This window comes from Lycorma delicatula, chromosome 4, assembly GCF_047948215.1.
Source record: "Lycorma delicatula isolate Av1 chromosome 4, ASM4794821v1, whole genome shotgun sequence".
NCBI lineage: Eukaryota > Metazoa > Arthropoda > Insecta > Hemiptera > Fulgoridae > Lycorma > Lycorma delicatula.
This window is the reverse complement of record NC_134458.1, coordinates 150,304,884-150,329,152: the sequence shown is the minus strand read 5'-3', so window position 1 is coordinate 150,329,152 and position 24,269 is coordinate 150,304,884. Positions and strand designations below refer to the sequence as shown.

The window sequence follows — 24,269 nt, the reverse complement described above, 5'->3', positions numbered from 1 at the left end:
GTTGCCAAGTATTATGCTGATTCCACCATCCGATCTTGAGATGTAAATATTTCTTTAAAAACGACAAATTGGCGAACAGATGGAATACAAAAGGAAAATATTCATTTTTTCCCACAGGAAATATTTTTTTCATTTTGATGCATAGGATCTGAAAATGAAAATAAGTACACATTTTTGTTACGCCGGTTTAGAGTTAAATTAATATATATATAAACTGTCTGAATGGTACTAATATAAAAAAGTGGACGAGATTAAAATGCAGGAAATTATATTCTCGTTTGAGCACAAACTCACGCTAACATTTTTCATTATAATTCAGCCGTTTGAAATACGATTTGAAAGGTGAAAACCCCAATTAAACAATTAAAATTTATCTAATGAACAACTACTGCTTACACCTTTACCTAGAGATGTAGTGAGTGAAAAAAATATATATACAGCCGCCATTTTAATTTCTCATAATTATTTATTTCATAGCCTACCGGGCTGGTCTAATGGTTAACTCGTCGTCGCAAATCAGTTGTTTAACAGCTAATTTCGAAGTCAAAGGTTTTGAGATTGAAATGCTAGTAAAAGTTAGTCGCTTTTATACGGATCTGAATACTAGACAGTGGTTAACGGTGTACTCTGGTGATTGGGGTTCAATTAACCAAACGTCTCAGAAATAGTCGGCCTGAGTTAGACTACACTTCTTTTACATATCATTCTTATCTCATAGGCTGTGGGGGCATATCTCCATTATGGGCAATTTTAAAAGTTTTAAAAGCATTTTTCTTAATTTTACACAGTCTAACTCTAGTCATTGTTCCATTTACCTCATTTATCTAACGACTATCATCAGTTTTCAATAGGTAGAATTAATAGAATGGCTGTAACAGTATCAGCCATTTTAATGTAACATTATAAGAAATGTAAACTGAAGTTTAGAAGATATGTAATGATTCCAGCAGGTCAAACTGGGATAAATTTTATGGAATGTTTCAAGGGAATCTGATGTACATAATTCCATTAATTTCAATTAGGTATTAAAAAATTAATTACATAATCATTAATTTTAAGAAATCACCATATTACTGATAAAACTAATTTTAAACATTTACGAGTATATATAAATGTAATAAAGCTATGTACTTATTAGTTATAATAAAGCCTTTTCTTCATGAATGCTGTTTAAGAGTTTGAATGTAAAAAGCTGGTAGAACACAAATGCTCAAAAACTATCATTAAATAATGAATTAAATTTTCAGTTCACAACACTCTGCAACATACTATTAGGAAAACTCAATAACACAATTTAACTAATATTCACTTGGGATTACTAAAGTAATGACGTAAACTAAAACGTGTACCTTTAACACTGTGTATTTAATTGTGAAGTGAAAATGATGTGTAATTATGAATATTCTTAAAACAATCTTTAAAATGTTAAAACAGGATGAAGACTAATATTTATTAAATTTCAAATAATCTACCTCATAAAATGCTAAAGATAATATATTTTAGAAAATAATTAATTTGTAAAAAAATGAAATCAATGAAAAACCTTTATTAGTTTTAATGTAACTTAAAAAAATGATTGTGATCTGTTGAATGAGGCCATGCTTACAAGGTTATGGTTTTTCAATGGTTAAATCTGACAAATGGAAAGAGTAAAAGTTATATAAAAAAAGAGTATATTTTTTATTATGTTTAAAAATAATTTAGTTGAAAGATTGAGTCATTAAGTCATTCTTAATGCTAAAAGATTACAGTATGATAATGTAATACCTAATTCAATTAATGAATCTACCCACCAGGTTGGTCTAGTGATTGATTAACTTTTCATCACAAATCAGCTGATTTTCAAAGTCGAAAGTTCAAGTTTCAAATCCTTATAGAGGTAGTTACTTTTATACAAATTTGAATAATAGATTGTGGATACCAGTGTTCTTTGGTGGCTGAGTTTCAATTAACCACACATCTCAGGAATGGTTGACCTGAGACTGTAAAAGATTACACTTCATTTACATTCACACACATCATCCTCTGAAGTAATACCTTAACAGTGGTTCCAGAGGCTAAAGAGAAAAAGAAAGAAAATTCAATCAATGAATCTACATGGGCACTTATCAAAAGTAAAGGTGGATTTGGAAACGAAACAGGTCGTGCAGATCAATTATTATCTCATCCACTATTCATGTAAGAGGAATTTAATAATTTTTTTCCAGTATTTCATATAACTAAAAATACTGATCCATTTCAAATAAAGCCTTGAATGATTTTATTAATAAATTGGTATTTTTATTTCCCATTGACACATAAAAAGTTAAAACTTGTATTGTCCATCTTATAAATTTAATGAATTTTTCAACAATCGGGCATTTTCCAGTTATTTTAAACCTCTGCTGTCATATCCCTCCTTCAAAAAGGAGAAACTTGCAAAACTTAATTTTTACAAACTTCATTATTACCTGATTAACAAACCTTGAAAAGGATTGTGTATTGAAAATGTTCAGCTTGATTTCAAAAAAAAAATTTGTTACTAATAGTCATTTCCCAATTTTTAAAATATATTTTAAACAGTATATTTAAGAAAAATATTTCATATTCAATTTTTTGCAATCACAGTAAATTATTCAATTTTTTACCGAGTAAAAAAAGTATCAATTTTAACTAATATCATTGAATACAGGTGATAGTGTAACTATAGTTACTACAGTAGCAGTAATAGTATTATAGTTATTGTAGTACCAATATCAATGAATACAGGTGATAGTGTTATAAGAGTTACACGTTTTTGAAGATCATACAATGTTCCTGAGGCCCCTACAATATTCCTTGCACCCAACACAATGAATCATGTAGGCTGATTTGTATAAAATTAAAGATTTTTATTTATCCATTTATTTATATCTATGAATGTTCAATCTTTGTTGTCATTTATTCTTAAAAAAATAACAATATCCAATTCTATCAAACCAGACAAGAGAATTTTTTTTATCTAATTCAATGCAATACTGCAGCTTACAAGCAAAATCATAGGTTTCCATTGCCATTTTTAATAAATTACCAAACCATTTCATAAATCTCCTACCAATAATTTATTTAAAATACATTTTTTAATATTTTCTTTTACAAAAATAGTATTTCTCTCTCAAGGAATTCTAAAATAATAGTAACAATTATTAAATATTAACAAATTTTAAAAAACCCAGAATTTGTGCATCTCCTGCCAAATTGTACACAATTAACTCTTCTGAATTACGATTTTTAGTCTTTTTTTTTTTTTTTTTTATTTAGCATCTTTATGTATTTACCTTAATATTATTTCATGTGTTTGTATTTTAAGTCACTAACATTGCGTTTTTATTTTATAACTGAGTATTATGTGATGTTTTTTTGATCAAGGTTTACCATGATTTTCCTTGATCCACCAACAAAAATGTTTCTTTTTTTACCATGAAAAGCCATATCTACCCTTCCTGACATGACCTAAATAATAGATTATTAGGTACTAATCACTAAAAAAGAATTATGTTACTGGTCAAACTGTAGTGAGACTAAGTTACAAAAATAGGCTATAAAGAATAGAAAACAGTTCATTAGCATTTTGTAATGTAGATGTGTATTTTAGTATTAAGGTACTGATCACCAATTGAGCGATACATCTGATGATAGTTCATGTGTCAAAAAAAACAATTTTAATTTCTGCTCCATTAATTACTTCCTTGTATAAAGTAAAGGAAGTATTGTGATTGCAAAAAATTTTGGTTTTCAGATTTTAATGGAAATATCCATTTTGACCATCCCTGAATCCATTTTGACTAGTTTCAGCATGATGCATGTACATATGTATTTCACTTAATTCAAAAATGATTAACCATAGGATGTTGAAATTTTGGATTTAGGGCTGTTGTAACATCTAGTTGTGCACCTCCCCTTTTGATTGCAATCGACTGGACCAAAAGCCCAAAATCCAGAAAATTTGAACTTTGGGCTTTTTCTTAATTGCAATAACAAGCCCTCATTGAGAGCTTTTCAATGATATATCACAACTGATACTTACTTTCACTGGTTCCAGAGTTATAGCCAAATAAAATGTTTATTAATGAAATATTTGGATCTTACAAGAGGAAGGCACATCGGTTTAAATCGGATTTCATCTCCTTTTTTTAACTTTTTTTAAATTTAAATATACTAATTTATTAATAATTATTAACCTTCAATTGTAGAAAAATGTTATAATAAATAATAATTCAATAATAACAATACAAAAAAATATATATATAAATATATGAAAAAATATCAGAAGTTATTAATAAAATAAAATTTTATGCACTTTTATTTTTTTTAAATGTGTATATGTCATTTAACAGGCGTACAAGTCATGTGATGTCCACATCAAATTTGTTTAATATCATGTCATATAATATTTTCCAATTTCAGTATGTTTAAGAACATAAGCATTATGATTTTAGTCAACCTGATATGAACCACAAGTTACTTCCAAAATACAACATACCATTCTCAATAACTGTAAGTAACCCATGAAAGTTTTATTACGAAAAGGGAGCAAAAGTGATTTGCTGCTGTATTCTTAAATAAGTCAAACATACTGTTGCATTTCAATAAGCCCACTCAAATTCAGTTGAAAATGGTACAGATAGTGTAAAAATTAATCAATATGCTCCTTTCTTTTTTGTTAACAACTAGACATAACTAAAAGATGAAAAAATTAAAAATATCATTACTAAATCATTAACACATAATGTTTTTATAATTTATAGCAAATTATCATTTTTTTTAGGTTCATGAACATGAGAGGTGATATGTATGATTTAGTTGATAAATTTAGACCAGCAGGAAGTATTCCAAGTAAAATATTTGACGAAGGTCACTGTTCAGCTATTATTAAACTTTTGCCAAAAAATACAGATTTGTATGTTGCTCACAATACATGGACAAGGTAAGAAAACATATTATTACTTTTTAAGAAACATACACATGCACATACTCATGTGTGCACATGCATTCAAGGTCTGGCAAAAATAAACAAAATATTTTTATTGAATATTTATAATATACAATTAATTATATATTAATAGTATTATGTATATATTAATAATATACACTTTCTCAACATCCCTTCCACTTTGAGAAACGTCTCTTTAATGCAGTTTTCAAAATACCTACCAGGGTAGGGTACTATGTAGATTTTCTTTTATGGATTCCAATGTCTCAAATCTCTATCTTTTTAACAAAAAATTCTATTTTAGAAATAAGAAAAAGCAGGAGTTAGGTCAGGTATGTATAATGGGTGATGGATGACAGTGAGCAAATGTTTTATACAAAACTCATGAATTAAAGCAATGTTTGTGCTCAAGCACTATCATGATTGTCGACAGTATGTCAAAAGTTATCATGCCAGTGTTCAGTCATCTCCTTTCTCACATTTTAGTGAAGATGTCTGCTGACTTCTTGGAAGTAGTGCTGGTTGACTATCTGCCCTGTACACAAATACTCAGTGAATAACACCTTTAATGCCAAAAAAAAAAACTGTAAACATTACTTTCATATTTGAATAACTATTTTTTTGTAAAACCTTTCTCTATAAGTTTCTTTAATCATTATTTATTTCTACAAAATCTTTGCTACGCTTATCACAAAATTCCACCAACTCATGGTTTGTGCAACCAACAAAGATACCAAATCACACAAACTTCCAGTGTATGCTTTGAAAAAACAAATCATCATGAGAGTGGTGGGATTTTGTTCATTAGTTCCTACACTATGGAGTAATACCAGTCACACATCTCAGTAAGCACCAGAAAACGTTACATTATCTTTTTAACTGACTTCACACATACACACCCACACTAGACCATATTTATAAATGCAGGACAGTGAATAGAATGTAAGATTTTTAACAATGGAGGTATATCATTCCAATTGTTTATCTAAGTTTCACAGAAATTTTTCAATGCTTTCTCTCAATCTGAGTTAATCATTTGATTATAAAATTCTAAAAATGTTAAACATGTTACATTTCAACTATAAATATATAATTTACTGACAATTTAATATGAATGTAAAAATCAGAGGCCTAAATACTAACAAGTTACCATAACATATTTTTTCTGCTTTGTTGACAATATATTATCAAATAAAATCTTATTTTTAAGCATTAGTGAAACTTTCCTCACTAATACTCAACAAAATAATTTTATTTTTTAGTCATTTCCTTCCTCTAAAGACAGATATAATGTATTTTTACAAATTATTTTTTGCAGATATAACACAATGACACGTGTATTGAAACTTTATGAACTACAATACAACAAGCTTCGTAGTTCAGAAACTGTAATTTCAGGAAATAAAATATCATTTTCAAGTTATCCTGGTGTTATTCATTCTATTGATGATTTCTATACTACATCATCAGGTCTAGTTGTACAAGAAACAACTATTGGAAATAATAACAATGATTTATGGAAATATGTAACACCAAATGGAACAGTACGTGAAATAATACTCATATACTTATATATAAGTACTTGTTTGTTGTGTGTGTGTGCGTGCACGTGCAATTTTAAAATGGCACTTAGAAAGTACCATGTTTAAATGTGTTAGAAGTAACAAAGAAAATATGGCCATAATTCATATTGAAAATGATAAGAGTAGAAACAATCATGACCACATTAGGACACCACATTTTACATTTGGAATAACATAAATAAAATTTAATTGTACTTGGTTAAAATTTAACAGGAGTAAAATAAATTTTCTACATTTACTAAATCTCATCCAGTGTGGATAAATAATAAATTTCAAGAATCATTATAGATTACCAACTATATTTCATGCCTGTAAGAACAAAAAAAAATAAAAATACAACTAATTATTATAGTTATAAGACGTAGATAGCATAGATGTAATAAATGATGTATAGATAGTGAGATTTAGACCCCAGTATATGAGAATGCTTCAACAATAGATTAATCTACAGTATTATTTCTATAATAATATCTACAATATTTATTTAATCTACATAATTATTAATCTACAATAGATTATGTCTGCACACACTTGTTTACGATAGATTATGTTACCCCACACTGTGGGGTAACAATCTATTTGCAATTAGTCATAAAACAATTGTAACCTTTCAATCAAACCTTTTCTTTACAGGTTTTTGAATTTATTCGAATAATGGTTGCCAATCGTTTAGGTTCAGATGGTAAGAGTTGGTCAAGTATTTTTTCTCAGTACAACAGTGGAACGTATAACAACCAATGGATGGTTGTCGATTACAAAAAATTTACACCAGGGTAAGTAAAACAGCTGATTAATGTCTTGTGTAAAGACAGAGTAATTTAAAATATACTTTTTTTATTAAAACATTTTTATTTTAAATTATTTTTTAAACTTTTCTGTAATTTTTACCACTTTAACTGATCTCTTTAACTGATGTTTATTATTGAATTGCAGTAATAAATATGAAAAGTCTATATTAGAACTTGACTATTGTATATTGATGAACAATTTCATGTCCTCTTTATACTGTTTATCTTTTATGACCGCATAGGATCACTTTAGTCAGTTCGTTCGTGATAAAATTCTCTTTGATGGGATCGTTTGGACCTTGCAGTCCTCCCAGTACTTTTTCATACATTCTGATCTTTGTGTCACTATAGTGTTGAAAATGTTCGTGTTGAGTCTTTTCTTGTGAGTGTGAAGCAAGTGTTTTTCTTCTTGATTTTCTTGTTTAATTTTATCTTATCTATGGTGTCTGCTGGTGTACAGCCAATTTCCTTCAGATCTTCTCTTATTTCTCTGATCCATTTGCATCCTGTTTTGATGTTTTTAAAGTCAAGATTGTACTGTACTAACCATCTCAGAAGTCCTGAATCTTGCATGCTCATATGTCCAAAAAACCCTAGTCTCCTCTTACGCATGGTATCAGTGATGGGTTCTAACTCTATGTACACAACTTTGTTGGCCACAGTCCACCACTATCCATCTTAATGGTACCTTTTTATTGATGCAGGTTCTTCCAATTCTTCTTTCAATTTTCTGGAGTCAGTCTCTCTTTGATTGTTCGTTCAGGTGGAAGAATGTTTCTACCACATAAATGGCTTCTACTTTTATATCTGATATATCCCAATTTTATTGGGACTAATTCTTCTGTGATTTGTTTAAGGTTGTTGACTAGATCTTCGAGTTTACCCATGATTGTTATCTTTTCAGTTGCTTTCTAGTAATCTTCATTTTTGATTAGTTGGGTAGGATCCATTTTTCTTTTAGTTTTAGGGGCTTGATTCTATTGATTTCTTTGGGGAGTAAATCTAATTTTAATTTTGACTACATAGTGATCTGAGCCTGTGTCTACTCCTCGGAGGACTTTTACATTGTAGATTTCCTTGTGGTGGTGTTTGTCCATGAAGACATGGTCTAGTTGCCATTCTCTGCCAGGTTTTGAATTTTTGAGATTTCCTATCAAAATATGTGGGTTTTGAGATTTAGTTGTGGTTTCTGCGAAGATCAATAAGTCTGTCCATTTTTGTTTTCTTTTGGGTGGGCCATTTTCTGATGATGTCATAAATGTATCTTCTTTCTCTGTCTAACTGAGCATTGAAGTCTCCGGTTAATTGTTTAACATGGTTTTTGGGGGAGTCATTTATAGTCAGGTCGAGTAAATTCCAGAACTTTTCTGTTTCTTTATGGTCTTTTGGAGAGTTATTTTTATTATTAGTGGGTGCATGGGTGCATAATGTAGATTTTATCAGACGCTTTTAGGGTGAGTGTTGAGATTCTTGGGGATTGTGACTTTAATTCTTGTATGGAGTTTACTATTTTGAGGCTGACTGAAAAGCCTGTTCCAAATTGTGGGTCATTTCTCATCACTCTCTTCCCAGGTATACGTTTGCAGAGACTAAGGTGAAAATTTTGTGTTGGTCCATTAGGCCAGTTATTATTTTCAGTTCACCAGTCTGTATGGAAAAGTTTACATTGTGTGTGGAAATGTAGTAAATTTGCTTTGTGGACTTTGCATTTTTCTTGTTTGTGTGTAGTGATGGGACTTTCCAATGCTTCTGATGATTATCTTCTAATGGTAGCCCACTCAATCCGAATACTGCCTTCTCTGAACTCTGGTGTTGCTTGGTTCAGCCGGAGGAGTATTTCTTAAAAGACCTTTCATGGATGACTGTCAAGGGCTCACCTGTGGTAGGACTAGGTCCCAAGTTACAACTCTAGATATGATCTAGTGAGGTGTAATTTGATGATAAATGAAGCTGTGAGGTTTGTTTAGATTCAGTTCGCTGGACAAATTTCGCCAATTTTTCTGGGAATATCCAGGCACACCTCATGGAGGCTCAATCCAACTTTTGTTAAAGTTGTTATTTTGGAAAAAAGTTGCTTAGTCTGTTCCTAAACATCACGCCCTTTTCTATTCTCCAAATATAGATTTTGAAATCGTTAGCTTCGCTACAGAATGATAGATGAGCAGCTTACAAAACAGTTTTAAATTCAAGAATGAATGCTTTATTTAAAGGTGAAACTTTATCAGTCTGATATACTTTTGCTAAAAATCAAGCAACTTAATCTTGATTTTTACTGCAACTGTTAGCATTGCGTGTTGTGCTGCTGATGTGGCACTGATGTTTAGATTAGGTTTTGAAGCAGATTTGTTTTTCATTAATGTGATTTAATTTGGATCTGTTCATTCAGAACATTGTTTTTATATGTTTTTATGTATTTGTACATTTTAAGATATTCTGTGTTTATATATAACAAACCATAACCATAATGATTAAAAGTAATCTGATGTGACAAAAATTTACTTTAAAAATAGCCTAACAATGCCAAAGAATAGAGCATCCCAAATCAGGCTTGGTTAACGAAAGTGAGAAATAATTTAATTAAATATTTGTTTTATAAGATTCGTAACTATTTAAAATTATTATTTCATAAAAAAAAAACTTTTATTGCTTTCAATAACAAGACATCGTATTCAGAGCTTTTTATTGAGATTTTTTGTTTATGATAAATTAAAGATAATTAAAAAATATATTTTAAAATTTAAAAAAAATCTTTTTTTAACCATTATGCAACACAAACATTTTAAATTTTACATCTTAAACACCAAAATATTACTTTAAAAAAGAGGTCTGAAAATAATGGCTTGCTGTTGATAACACTAAAAAAAAACCTACTAAGTAAAAATAATTTCTAATCTTGTGTTTGATATTGATATAATCATATAGGAAATAGTAAATAACAAAAAGTAAAAATTTGTAACTTTTAGTAAATGTTTAGTAAAATAAAGTATTAATGTAATATTATCAAAAATGACAGCTATAATATTAAAAATAACTTAAAATTCATTATATCAACATGCAAAACTGAGTTCTTTTTTATTTTATTAGGAAACCACCAAAGAACGGACTTCTTTGGATTTTAGAACAAATACCTGGCCATATAAATGCAAAAGATCAAACATCTTTACTGAAGAAACAAACTTACTGGCCAAGTTACAACATCCCATTTTATAAGGACGTATTCAAACTTAGTGGATACGACAAACTAGTGTCAAAATATGGAAAATGGTAAAGTGACTATGTTTTTAGTTTATTACAAGTTAATTTTAAGCACATGTGAAGCTGAATAACTGAAAAACTGTATTTATAATTGTTTAGAAAAGAAGAATCTAAGTGGTATTTACTGTAATCCTGTACAGTGAAAAATGTTTATTAAAATTAATGGTAGGGATAGGTTTGTATAATACAAAATCATAAATCTACTAAATTTACACTTATAAATTAATTGTAACATAAATTTTATTTAATTTAGAGTACAAATTTTACAAGCAAGTGTTCAAACTGATCAGACAAATTGAAAAGCATAGTTACTTGTAGTGCATAGTTATTTTATTTCATTCTTTAATTTTGAATCATAATAATAATAATGTTTTGAATAATAATAATTTTGAGTAATAATAATGTTTAATAACATTTACTTCTTATTTATTTTTTTTTTAATTACATCAGCATAATAAGTTAACTCTAATGGGTTTTTATTTGCAGTTAAGTTTTTATTTTCTATAGGATTATTAAGAATGACAGGAAAATTATATATACAAAATGTGAATAGTTAAGTGCATTTTGTTTTATGAATCTCAAAAAGCCTTTTAAAGGATCAGGATATTTTGAAAGGAAAAGAAATCAGGCCGATGCAAGAACCCAAGGCCGAAATCTATGTGCCACCCTATATCCATCGGCACTCATTTCCACCAAGGAATGTAAACAAATTGTGATAATAGATAAGAATAGATCTAGCACACTTTGAGGTGGCTGATGAAATGAGTTAAAACTTAGTATCAGCTGACATCCTTAATATTAATTAGTCAATACTGCTCACTCAAAAATGAGCAGCAGCACCATAAATTATTAAAAATCATAATATAACAATAATAAAATATAAATATAACAAACAACCAGCAAAAATAATAGAATAATTTTTTTTGTCTTCCGTCATTTGACTGGTTTGATACAGTTATCCAAGATTCCCTATCTAGTGACAGTTGTTTCATTTCGGTATACTCCCTTCATCCTACATCCCTAACAATGTGTTTTACATACAGTAGGACCCCAATAATTCGTCACCTGTTTTAATTCATCTCATTCAGTAATTCATCACCCCCCTGGCAAATTTGTGATTTATATTTTAGAGGTACAATACTGATACACAAAAGTAAATTTAATTTTTAATTACTAATAAAAAGTACAATACCTGTTTAGGCCTACAGCAAAAGCATGCATTTAATTGCGACCGATGGTTTTATATGAGCCTACTGTACATTATGTATAAATTACAGTAATCGCGTGAGAAAAGAACTCATAAAATTATTTTACATATCTTTCATTCGTATAAACATTTTCATTTGGGCACTATTATCTAATCAGTGTTTACATATTTCTTACACAGTACTCTTAACAAAAATTCTGTATTATATCATTCTCTTTCCATTTCTGAAATTCATTACAGTAGTGAACTTTGCGTTGTGTTGAGTCAGTTGTTTGTACTAGTGTCATACCTATTACTGTATACTGTACTTAAGGAGCAAAAATGTCTAGCAAACGTGGATGTTATAAAAGTTTGAGATTCTTCAATGCTTGCGTAAGGGTAAGGGTGAAAGTGCTGTTAAACTATCACAGGAGTTCGGAATCCCTTGTACGTCAGTAAACGATATTAAAAAAAAAATGCTGATAAAAATAGAAGAATTTATGAGTAAAGTGGAAGTTACTGATGGTAATGTAACAATCAGAAAGAGAATGAAAACAGCTGAAAATGCTGAATTTAAAGAGGCAGTGTACATTTGGTTCGCACAGCATTGTAGTCAAGACCTATCTTTAAGTAGGTCTTACATGTTGCTGTATAATAATGTTCAATAGAATACTGTAGTTAAATTTCTTCAGTTTGCAGTCTTTTTACGACATGTTTAGTAATGGGAGGGAGGAGATAACAAAAACACTAGCCAAATTGTAATGTCTGGTTAGAGTTTTGTGGAATTCTAAAAACTTTAGTAATTTTCCATCTGCTTTGGGTTTTAGTCTTTCATCCAGCTTATTGATTCTATGAATTAAAATATTTTGAATAGGGAAATGTTTATCTGGTAAAATAGTATGCTGCACAAATCAAATTTTTGGTGCCCATAAAATCAATTTTGAAAAAAACTCTATTTCAGGCAGGTATTTGCTGTTTCTTAAGTCCAGGAAATTTCTATTTTTACTTGTTAATGTAATGATATAAAATCAATATATCATTCTCTCTGTTCTGCTTTGAGGAGTAACTATTTTACCAAAAACCAATTTAGCTATAATTTTTGTTATTTGAGGTGGTGAATGGTTTCAGAGTATGAAAACCTAAATATCGTCAATCTTAAAAAAGAGCTTTTTTAATGAATAGCTACCAGTAAAGGTTTAATGGTATTATACATTTCTGTTATAATTAAAAATTTTTCACCCAATAACAATCTTTTGGATGATCATTTACTATTTTAAATCTGTTATTTTTATATTTGCCCTTACAGATGTTTCTTTTTATCAAATTAAAGTTTTACATTAAACTAAGTATTAAAATTATATAACTTATAATACATTAAGGTACTTAAAAAAAAAAAGTCAGAATTTCTTAATGTCTTAATGGATTATATAGATAGGGTAAAAATATACTAAAAAAAGGGATTAGAGTGAGTTAAATGTGATAGTATGAGAAATATTTGATCAGATTCTTTTTTTATAATCTGTTGTATTATAGGTTCAGTTATGATGGTGCTCCAAGAGCAAAAATAATGAAGAGAGATCACAAAAAAATAAAAACCATGGATTCATTAATGTCATTTATGCGGTCAAATGACTACAAACATGATCCTCTTTCAAGTTGTGAGTGTTCACCACCATACAGTGCATCTAATGCAATTGCTGCAAGGTAAGAACTTATTTAGGCAAATAATAAAACAAGTAAAAATTTTACATATAATTGTGTCTCCTTTATTAAAAAAAAAAACAAATAGTATTACTCAAAATTGCAATAGACAATAATTTGTTCAATCCAGAAATTCTATTGAAGGTTATTTGTCAATTTACTTCTTGTCAAGCATTGACAATATACTATAACATTAGGAATATACAGATTTTGCAAATAAAAAAGCTATAAAATATAGATATAATGTTGTTATAATTATTACAATTGTTGAAAAAATAACCAAAATTCAATTTGGTGATTTTGAAACTTAAGTTGTATTTTTTGTGTGCAATAAAAGCAATATTTGTGTAATAAAAACCAACCAATAATCTGGCTCATAACAATAAAGACAATATGGAAATCCTACCCAAATATTTCAATAAACACCTAAATTGAGAAGAACCAACAAAACTCCTAAACTTTGACACCCCAATAACACCACCGGAAAACATCAACCCTTTCACAATAAAAGAAGTCTACCAAGCACTGTGTGTGGTGAAGAATTTACAAAGCGGCAGGAGAAGATCAGACCTTTGAAGAGATCTTGAAACATGAAGGAAGATCAGCAAAAATCACCCTTCATTAATAGCTTGTCAACATCTTGATCAAAGAACTATCAGAACACTGGATGACAGCCCTCATACACCTGCTACACAAAAAAGGGGACACAACAGACCCTAACAACTACAGGGGAATTTTACTGCTAGACATAACATACAAAATTCTTTCAAGAATCATCAAGAGAATTGGTTTACATCTCAAAATACAACTAGGAGAATGTTAGAGAGGCTTCAGACCCTGGAGCTGTCCAGACCAGATCATGAGTCTCAAGAAATGGATTCTCTAATAATTAATTACAATAAAAAAAAGAAGCAGAGACATGGTGAAAACATTTGAAGACTACATCCTTAGTCCTAAATTAAACTGATAAAACGACCCTCATAAACACAAAGTCAAAAGTGAAATTCAGGGATGAACTCTTGGAATAATCTGAAATCAAAACAGGACTGCACCAAGGTGATGAACTCTCACTGCTATTATGCAATTGCACTCTGGAAATGGCAATGAGGGAATGGCTCAAAAAATACTCCCAAAATAAAAATAGGCCAAAAAATCAAAACAAATTGCCTTGGTTTTGCTGACAATTTTAAAACATTGCAAATAAAACTGGCCTCAAAATATTCAAAAAGTCAGAAATTATGCTGTAGAGACAAAGACAAAAGAAGAAGAAGAAGAAGAAAACAAACAGCAATAAAGTCAAAATAGTAACCCAATTTAAATACCTCTGAGAAATAATAAACAACCTAAATGAAAAAAAACCTCAATCCAAACAAGAACAAATAAACTAGCTAAAGCACAAAAATTAATCTGGTATAACTACAGTAAAAATGTCTATCCATAAATGCAAAAATAAGACACTACAACACAGTTATAAAACAAAAATCTGATCTTCTTCAGTTAGTTTTTTCTAGCCGTTACATATGCAGCAGAAACACTCTTCCATCTGAACAAACTATCAGATCGACAGAATCCATAAAATTTAAAGAAGATTTGGAAGTACTTGCCTCAACAAAAAAAATACCAGAAAGATGGGTAGTGGTGGATCATGCCCATCAAATTTGATACAAAGAACCCATCACTGATACCATGTGTAAGAGGAGACGACTAAGTTTCTTTGGACATGTTATGAGAATGCAAGATTCGAGACTTCTGAAACAGCAAGTACGCACAATCTCGACTTAAAAAAACATAGACAGGATACAGATACAAATAAAACAGGATCTGACAGAAACTGGCCCTACACCAGAAGACACCACAGAACAAGATAAGATTAAACAAAAAAAATCAAGGATAAAAACACTCGCTTCACACACGCAAGAAAGAAACTCACAAAACGAACATTTTCAACACCAGAAAGGACACAGAGATTAGAATGTATGAAAAAGTACTGGGAGGACCACAAGACCCAAACAGTCCCTTTGAAGAGACTTGGATAATGGACTGACTAAATTGATCCTAAATGGTCATATAAGATTAAAAAAGCAAGTTTTACCATTTTGATAATATAATAAATCTTTTCAAGTTTATAACCTGAACAAAAATGTAACCAGACTATTGAATTTACGTGCGCAATACCTATGAAGAGAAGAGTTCTTTGCTTTTTCATGGCATTAGTTACCAAGATCATTAGTTGTTAACAACTCCAACAGTGTATGTGATAAACTATACTCAGGATTCTTAACCTCAGTTTGTTTAAGGGAGGCAATGGAAGGTAGCTCAATATACATTAATTGGAAATGGAATTATCCTGGATCTATAACAACAAAAGATGGATAGTTGTACAACAAAAGCTCTTATAACCCAATAATGAATTTCCATAACCCAATTTAATTTCCCAATTAAATATTTCCACGCAACTTTGCTTGCAAAAAAGAGAATGTTTGATGCTCTACCATCAAATTAACAAATCTAGATCTCTCTCTCTCTCTCTCTAAATATATATATATATATATAATCTAGATCTCTCTAAATATAGATCTAGTTTTGCTCTATAAAAATAATTACATGCATTTTTTCTATTCTGTTTAAACCATAACTTACAACCCACAAAATTAACTGTTTGCATTATTAATCTGTGCAATGCTAGTCACAAAACTTAATTGAAAACCTACTGGATAATGTAGTTGTAACTTTTCTCCTCAGAGATGTTATAGGTAGTTTCTTGAGCTCTGCTGCATTAGAGTACCACCAGTGAGCAATATCGCATGGAACATAAGCTAACAGTGAAATACTTGTTTTCATCACTGTTTCACTGGCAGATGCTGATATCATAGCCAGCATGGTAACTGTAACTTACTGGTTTTAAACTGATAGATCAGTCTGTGTACAATTCCTGAACCCTTGATGATGTGCTACATGCCATCTTCTCTATCTTGCAAAAGATCGACCAAAAACAAATACATCTTGCAAACATGGAAGGTGTACCAAAACAGACACCATGTGTCTCAGGAATAAAAAAAATAGAGGGAGTTCATCAAAGTCTTCAACCATTTCTATCACCACAACAAAGAACAACCACATTAATTCTCATTCTTCAATTCCTTTTGTACATGCTGCAATGGGGAGCCAAATGCATTCCACTGAGTGCCACTTCATAGCATAAATGAAATCTCTAGGTGCCAACTAATTTTCCTAACCTGAGGTAGCTGGAGTCACTGCAACCAACTCCCCTTAGTAATGACAGTCAGATTTGCTAAAAACCTTTCCTAACAATTTCTTAACAGATAAGATGACCAATTTCTTAACATATAAGATGACTCATCTCTTCCTGTACTTTCATTCAGGATTGACAGTTTTACTCTTGGTCCTCACAGAAGGTAACTAAGAAAACATATTTTAGAATTGAACATGTATCACATGAATAGATGGGAGCATTTATATGGTTTTAAGGTTATTTTTATATTAAGCTTTTGCATAATATTTCACATTTAGTAATACATTTTTTGCTTTGTTTTTCTATGATTTCTCGATCACATTATCTCAAATATTTTCTACAACTTTCCAATTCTTAGATTTACTTTTGACATTGGAAAACTTTTTTCAAGGCTATTTCTATATCTTTTTCATACTGTTTTTAAAGTCTCCAATTACTGCATATTAATTGTATTTAAAGTCATACAGATATCCCTGCCTGCTCTTATATCATCAGGTTTGTTTACAATTAAGTGTACAAAAATCTTTTATAGAAAATTAAAGAAACTCTTGCACAGTTCTTTTGAGAGAATAAGACCAACTTATTTGGTTAGGTTAAGTTATTTTAGTTTGTTTCCTTTTGATAAAGTATCAACTCATTCTAATACAAAATTTTAGAAAAAAAATTAAGAAATAGATAAACATACATAAATAAACATTATGAAACATATTAATAAAATAAAACTACACACAAGTATAAATAAATAAATTTTTTAATGTACTGTAACAAGAAAATCAGTAATAAGTTAATAATTCAGACATCCTCACTATTTTTCAATCAAAAATTCAACCAGTAGTACAACCACTACATACAAGTACATTCGAATAACCAGTACACTACTACACACAAGCATCAAGTTTCAAATCACCCACTACTGTGACTCACTGCACAAGCACATATGAAAAATATACCACTACACAGTCAACATAACTCTTAGATAATAAACACATACTCAGTACCATGACCCTCAAAGTATGTAATGCTTGCCTCACTCAAATTTTTTCAGACTTAAATTGACAATAACTCAAGAACGACTCAACCAATCTTCAAGTTTTCACATGCACAACTTCATACACTACTATGAAATTGATTTAGTAGTTTTGGAGATTTTCGAGCCACAAAATTTTATATGTAGACCAATACAAATAATTATATACGGAAACCAAAATTTATGTAAATGGTATTTTCATACTCCCCATACCTCAAAATAAAGAAAGCCAATTTCATTCTCCCCACTCACACTATGTGTCCAGTAGTAATACCATATCCAAAAAGTTGGTAAAGAAAACTTTTTGAGTACTTACAGAGTAGAAAAAAAAATAGATAAAATTATTGATTCTTGAAATTAACATCTCAGTTTGTTATGTAGATCGGTCATTGAAGTCTATATAAGAAAATGAATGATGTTTCAGAAGACAATGAAACAAAATTGCCTGGACACATTGCAATACAGCAAAGTAGATGAGAATTTGAGTGAAAGGGGCCTAATTAATGATTCTAAGGTTTTTTTTTTCTTAATTCATTCAAGTGTTAAAATATAAAGTAATCAGTGGATATCTAAGGAGTGCATATCGTGTAAGAAATATTGTCTTAATCCTGGTTTTTAAATAGTTCTGCATTATCACCATGGAAACTTACTCAACACAAACAGCATACATTCTTTTCACCTGTCATGATATCAAAAATCAAATTCTTACACAAGATAAATTATATCCAATAGTACATGCAGACAGTTGGGGATCCACTTATTTCATAAAATATTAACCTGAGATGTAGTACAACACCTTTATTTTGCTATATAGGATTTAATGTATTCAAATGTGTAACATTTTAATGGTAATTACTTGCCAAACTGCAAATGATCACCTTGAATTTATTTTAATATTTTTTCTATATTACAAAGAATTTTATTTTAGTTTTGTAGTCCCATTAACAAACATTGAAGAAATTCCTTTTTATCAATCAAAACTTATACAAACTGGGAGGAACACACAACTAATTAGAAAAATTATTTGGTACACCAATCAGAAAAACCCTGTAATCTGTGTGTATTGACACAACAGTTATACTTTTATTATAAATAAAAGTCATCTTCTGTTTTTAATATATAGAAGTGATTATCCCTGTAAGTTATCAGCCTGGAAGTTACATCAGTATTAAAATATATAAATACTGTCTCCTTTTCAATGCCTCCAGCAATACATAAATACTGCCTCCAATAAAAATTCAGTGTAGTAGAAATAAAAAAACACCAACTTCTATGAAGTGGTAATTTCTTTCATACAGAAGATTCTGCATATAAGTCAGGTTATATTCTCATTTACAAGCTTCAAAAGCTTATGTAGTGAATTAATGAAAAAAATATATCTGTGCTTAAGACCAGATGGCCGAAGTGAAAGCTTGTATGGGATTGCAATAGTTTCAAATGAATATATATTACAAGTAGCATATAATGTTTACATTCAATAGCCACTATAACCTTTGACCCCTAGAACCAATTTGACGCACAATTTGAACGTGTGTTTTCCACGAATATCCCCTGTTTGTAATTAAATTTTCACGCTGAAAGAGTGGATTTACTGCAAAATACGTACTAAAACACAGGTTTGAGATGCCTCCAAAATTACAACAAAGAAACTGGCTATTGAACCTCCACATCTCTTTTCACAGGTTTATTCTAATACATTAAAGAACGCTACTTCAATGATGAATGTGTATTCACATGTTGAAACAGTTGATTTACTGAAAAATTCATAGTAAAACATATGTTTTAACTGCAAACAGCCTAATTAATTTTAAAATTATGATGACGATGTAGGTCATCATTACTTTCAGCGATGTGTGTATATATCATTGATCATTATTTAATATATGTAATGATCATTATTTACGATTCAAACTTCAAAATTATTGTTGGATTTTATAATCTAACAGCTACTCAGTTAACGCTGTAAATTTATAACGATTTTGTACATCAATCAGTCATCATTACTTTCAGCGAAAGCCGGTGTTGTGGATTTTCTATTTTTTATAGTTGTGATACCTAATTATTGACAGCTGATGTTATTTTATTTATATTTCACATAAGAAAAGTGATTTCTCAGACATATCTTTCGTTAAAAAAAAAGTGGGGGTATCTCAAAAACGGTGCATTCTAGGGCATTTTTAACGTAATTTTGAAAGGCTAAACTGAACGGGGTGCTTTGAGATAACCCAGAACGATAGGTCCTAGTCCCATGCGTCTAGCGGCCATTCTCAAGATACTAGCACGAGCAAAATTCCCCCCCCCCGCAGATTTGCAGGACCAAAATATTTCACATAAAGTAATTTTTTAACAATAAACAGCAATCTTTACTGAGAATATTTTCAAGGTTAATGATTTTTAATGCATATAAATTAGGTGTTGAAAATCTTCACATATGTTATCCAACTCAATAAAAAAATATATTTTTATTATTATGAGCGATAGAGATTATTCACAATAATTCAGTGAATCACCAGCAGTTTTGTCTCCCAACTCCCATCCTCTGCTACTACACATTATACTATACACTCATATATGCGTATTCTCGCTTATGCCTTATATTCTCGCTCTATGCCTTTTTCTTTCATATATTTATATGCTTAGCATCTTGCGTTACATTACAGATTTTGATTACGAGTCAGCAATTTTTTTTTCCCATGTAATTCATATGTAAAAAATTCTGACAATGCACTAAAGAAATTTTCACTTCAAAAAATCATTTAAAAAAAAGTCAATGTGCCTTCTCCTTGTATGAACAAAATAATTTTTTTATAACACGTGAAAATATGTTTGTGTTTGCAATTTAATATAACTAGATGATCTGATTCTGAAATAGATATTAGACGATCTATAAATTCTATAGCCTTGTAGTCTTCATTAATTGCATCTTTAGGAGCATGATCAAGCCATGCTAAAATGTGAGCATGAGGGCTTCCCTCTATGTTGGAATTCAATTCTTTTAAAATAGTAAATTACTCTGTATTTTTTGAAAGGACTCTATCGTCTTGATTGCAATATTTTGAGAATTACATTAACTAATTTATTAAAATAAATTGCACGTGTAACTGCATCCTGATTAATTAAAGTACTTTTTACCATATAGTGTAAATTTGCAACAGCTTCAAGAGATATTTCTTCTTTATTTTTTAGTTTATACAAAGTTGAAATAAATTTGGCCATCCTATTTCATTAGCACGTTTTGGTGAAAAATTTTGATAATTCTTTTTGTCTGGTTTTTTCATTGGACATGTCTGTTTCTGAAAATGTTCACTTTTGACTTTCCCTATATCGCTGATTATATAATCTTTGTAATTCTTTTGAACATTCATTTTTTTTATTCATTTTATAAGTGTCATCATTGCTTTATTCATCTGTATTTCTTTGCTGACGGTTAATTGAATTCTGACTGCTATCTTCATTATCCTCCATAATTGAATTATCCTAATAAAAATATATAATAAAATTTAGTGAATTAACTATAAGTAAATTATTAGGAATTGTAAATGTAAAAAAAAAAATTTTATTCTTTTGAATACCACAAATGGCGTATAAAATATATGCTTTATCTACCGCATTGCATGTACTATGCATATATATATGTATTTATAGAAGTATAATTTATTGCATTTTAGAATGTACTACCTGTTCTGTATTGCATGTATTTAGAATTTTAGAATGTACAATATAGATAGTGCTGATGTTGGTTAATTCTCTTAAAATGCAAGAGATGGCGTTGATTGATGTAAGATTATTTTAATAGAGTTCAAAATTATTAAGTAGGTATTTATTTAATTAAAATAAATTATTATTGCTAAAAATAAATATTTTATCAATTCAAATTAATTTTTAATTGTTAAAAATTATTTCATCTCTAAATTAGCTAAAACCAACAATTTAAAAAAAAAAATTTTGTATTAAACTATTTTAAAGTACGCAGTCACACATCAACCCCATCTGTTGTATTTTGTGAGAACTAACCCATTTATAATATATATATAGCTCTAGCGTCTCATGATGATTTTTGATTATCAGTCAGCTCTTTTTTTTCCCATGCCAAAGTCTATCCCAAAATCTCCGCACAACACACCTAAAGAAGTTTTCACTTCAAAAAGTATGCATAAGTATGAAATAAACTGTAATGTAAGATTAGTTTATTAGAGAGGGATATATTATGTTTCTTTCAATATCAATACATATTTGATTGTTAGGTGGTCTGATTATTTGACAAACCCTTTAATAATAACAATCATTCCACGCCAGGGATAATAAGAGAAAATGGAAGAATGAAGTGCTGACTAAATAGTTTACAACAGTAAGCTACAGAGGAGTAAATTGGACATTTAATTTAATAGAATGATTCAATTCAAAACTAAATACAGTACTGTTTTTTATAACAAAATTAAATGAATTGTTACTATAATATACACAATATAATAGTTATAATATATAATAATAATTATAATATATAATTATTATATACACAATATGATTTATGTTTATAATATACATACTGCACATTGATCTGGTGTCTGTATATTACTACTTCAGTTAAAGAGGGAAGGTAAGGATAACAAACAGTTTAGCTAAATCTTCAGGAAGATTAAGAAGTTTAAAAAAAAATGTTACTTTACCAGTATCAATACTGATAATGAATATGATAATCAACACTGATACAACAGTAATATAAACTATTAAAATTTTTCCTTTGTAAATAATAGCATATTTATTTTTAAGGCACGATTTAAATCCAGCAAATGGAACATATCCTATACCATATCTCGGACATCGATCTGGTGGTGCAACTGATGCAAAACTAACCAATTCTACATTAATAAAAACTCTGCAATTTGTTGCTGTCAGTGGGCCCACAGCAGGAACAAACTTACCAGTTTTTAAATGGAGCACAAGTGATTTTAAAGACACTGTTTCACATTTAGGACAACCTGATGAATGGAATTTTGAACCAATAGTTACATCATGGGTAAAGTGAAGAATGTAATTACTGAAATGAATGTTTTAATTTAATATTCATCTGTATCTAACATCACATTTATTAGATTTAATGTGTGAAAATATTAAATGTAAAATTGTATTTTTAGTTATATACGATTAAAAAGTGTTGCTGTGGGAATTTTTTTCTTATCCTACACTGATTATTAATATATTTTTTTACTTATTTTTCTATGTTTAAAGGGGTATGGGTAATGATGACAAACTATAATAAGTATTTTTTCACTCAACATTGTCTCATTTGAGTCTTGTAAATGGTAGTTAAAAAATGGTGACCACAAGGCTCAAGGTTTACCACCATTTACAAGGTTAGAAAATACTTAAAATAGTTTATTTTCATTGCAATCTATACTGAATGGCAATAATGACAATACAACAATAACTTCATTTTTATAGTAATTTTATTATAAATTAAATGAAGATTATATACCTCTAAAGTCCGTAGCAGCTGACTAGCTCATTTTCAGTGTACACTCAAATATGGTATAATACATGCTACTGTAAGAAATAATGTGTTCCCCATAGAATGATTAATATATTCTTCCTCGTCAAATGTATTTTTTTAAGAATCAATTCTTTTCTATAATAGCGATTTCCTAAATTAATCACAGAACGAATAATTCCAAAACCAATCCCAATTTAACTATGCTGACTGTTAGTGAACTGTTTGATTTTGGTCATAGATTCATATTTATGATTAAGAAATAAATCATTGAATATTTGATTATGTTAACAGCTTTATATTTAACATCTTCTTCAATGTAATGAAAACATTGATAAATATAAATAGGTTTGTAATAATATTATAGTACTAGCTCTACCCGCCATGCTTCGCTGTGGCACAGTGTGGTTGCACGGATGAGAAATGAGAAACAAAACAAAACAAAGCATACGTTTCATAATAGTTTAATTTTGCAATACTTGTGGATATACAATATTTTTTGTTTTTCCACTGTCTGCGATATAAAGACTATCTGGTTTGCCGACTCGGGAACACGCAACATACAGTTGCCCATGTGAGAAGCAATCCGCATCTAAATCTAAACCACACAATTCTAAAGATTGACCTTGAGCTTTATTGATAGTGATTGCAAATGCCAATCGAATTGAGAATTGCAATCTTTTAAATTAAAATGGTGTATGGGTCGGGATTATGGGTATTCGAGGAATGAGGACATCTTCACCTTTGAAAGGCCCCGTTAAAATCGTTGCTTCCACTACGTTATTCATCAATTTCTTAACTGCAAGTCGCGTGCCGTTGCAGAGTTTTGGCTGATTAATATTCCGCAACAGGATAATTGTCATTTTTTTATCGAACCGTTGCTAGAATCAATCTAATGAGGAATGTTTTCCCAGTTCCTCCTGGCGCATCCAAGAAGAAGGTCCCCCTCAACTCCGTCATTTATCATTTGCATTATGCGATCATAAATGCCTTTCTGTTCACGCGTTAATTTGGGAATGTTTGATTGGACATATGAC

The 24,269-nt window shown here is 29.7% G+C and overlaps 1 protein-coding gene across 1 annotated transcript in view; it reads left to right on the top strand.

Annotated features, from left to right (window-relative positions):
* LOC142323954 (putative phospholipase B-like 1) overlaps positions 1–22,940 on the top strand; it is a 39,359-nt gene extending 16,419 nt beyond the window's left edge. Inside the window, exons 4-9 of the mRNA XM_075364363.1 lie at positions 4,787–4,945; positions 6,270–6,495; positions 7,168–7,307; positions 10,407–10,586; positions 13,297–13,467; positions 22,515–22,940. Of these exons, the coding sequence (XP_075220478.1) occupies positions 4,787–4,945; positions 6,270–6,495; positions 7,168–7,307; positions 10,407–10,586; positions 13,297–13,467; positions 22,515–22,770 (1,132 nt within the window). The 3' untranslated portion in view covers positions 22,771–22,940. The remainder of the gene's footprint in view (positions 1–4,786; positions 4,946–6,269; positions 6,496–7,167; positions 7,308–10,406; positions 10,587–13,296; positions 13,468–22,514) is intronic.
* The last annotated feature ends 1,329 nt before the right edge of the window (positions 22,941–24,269 follow it).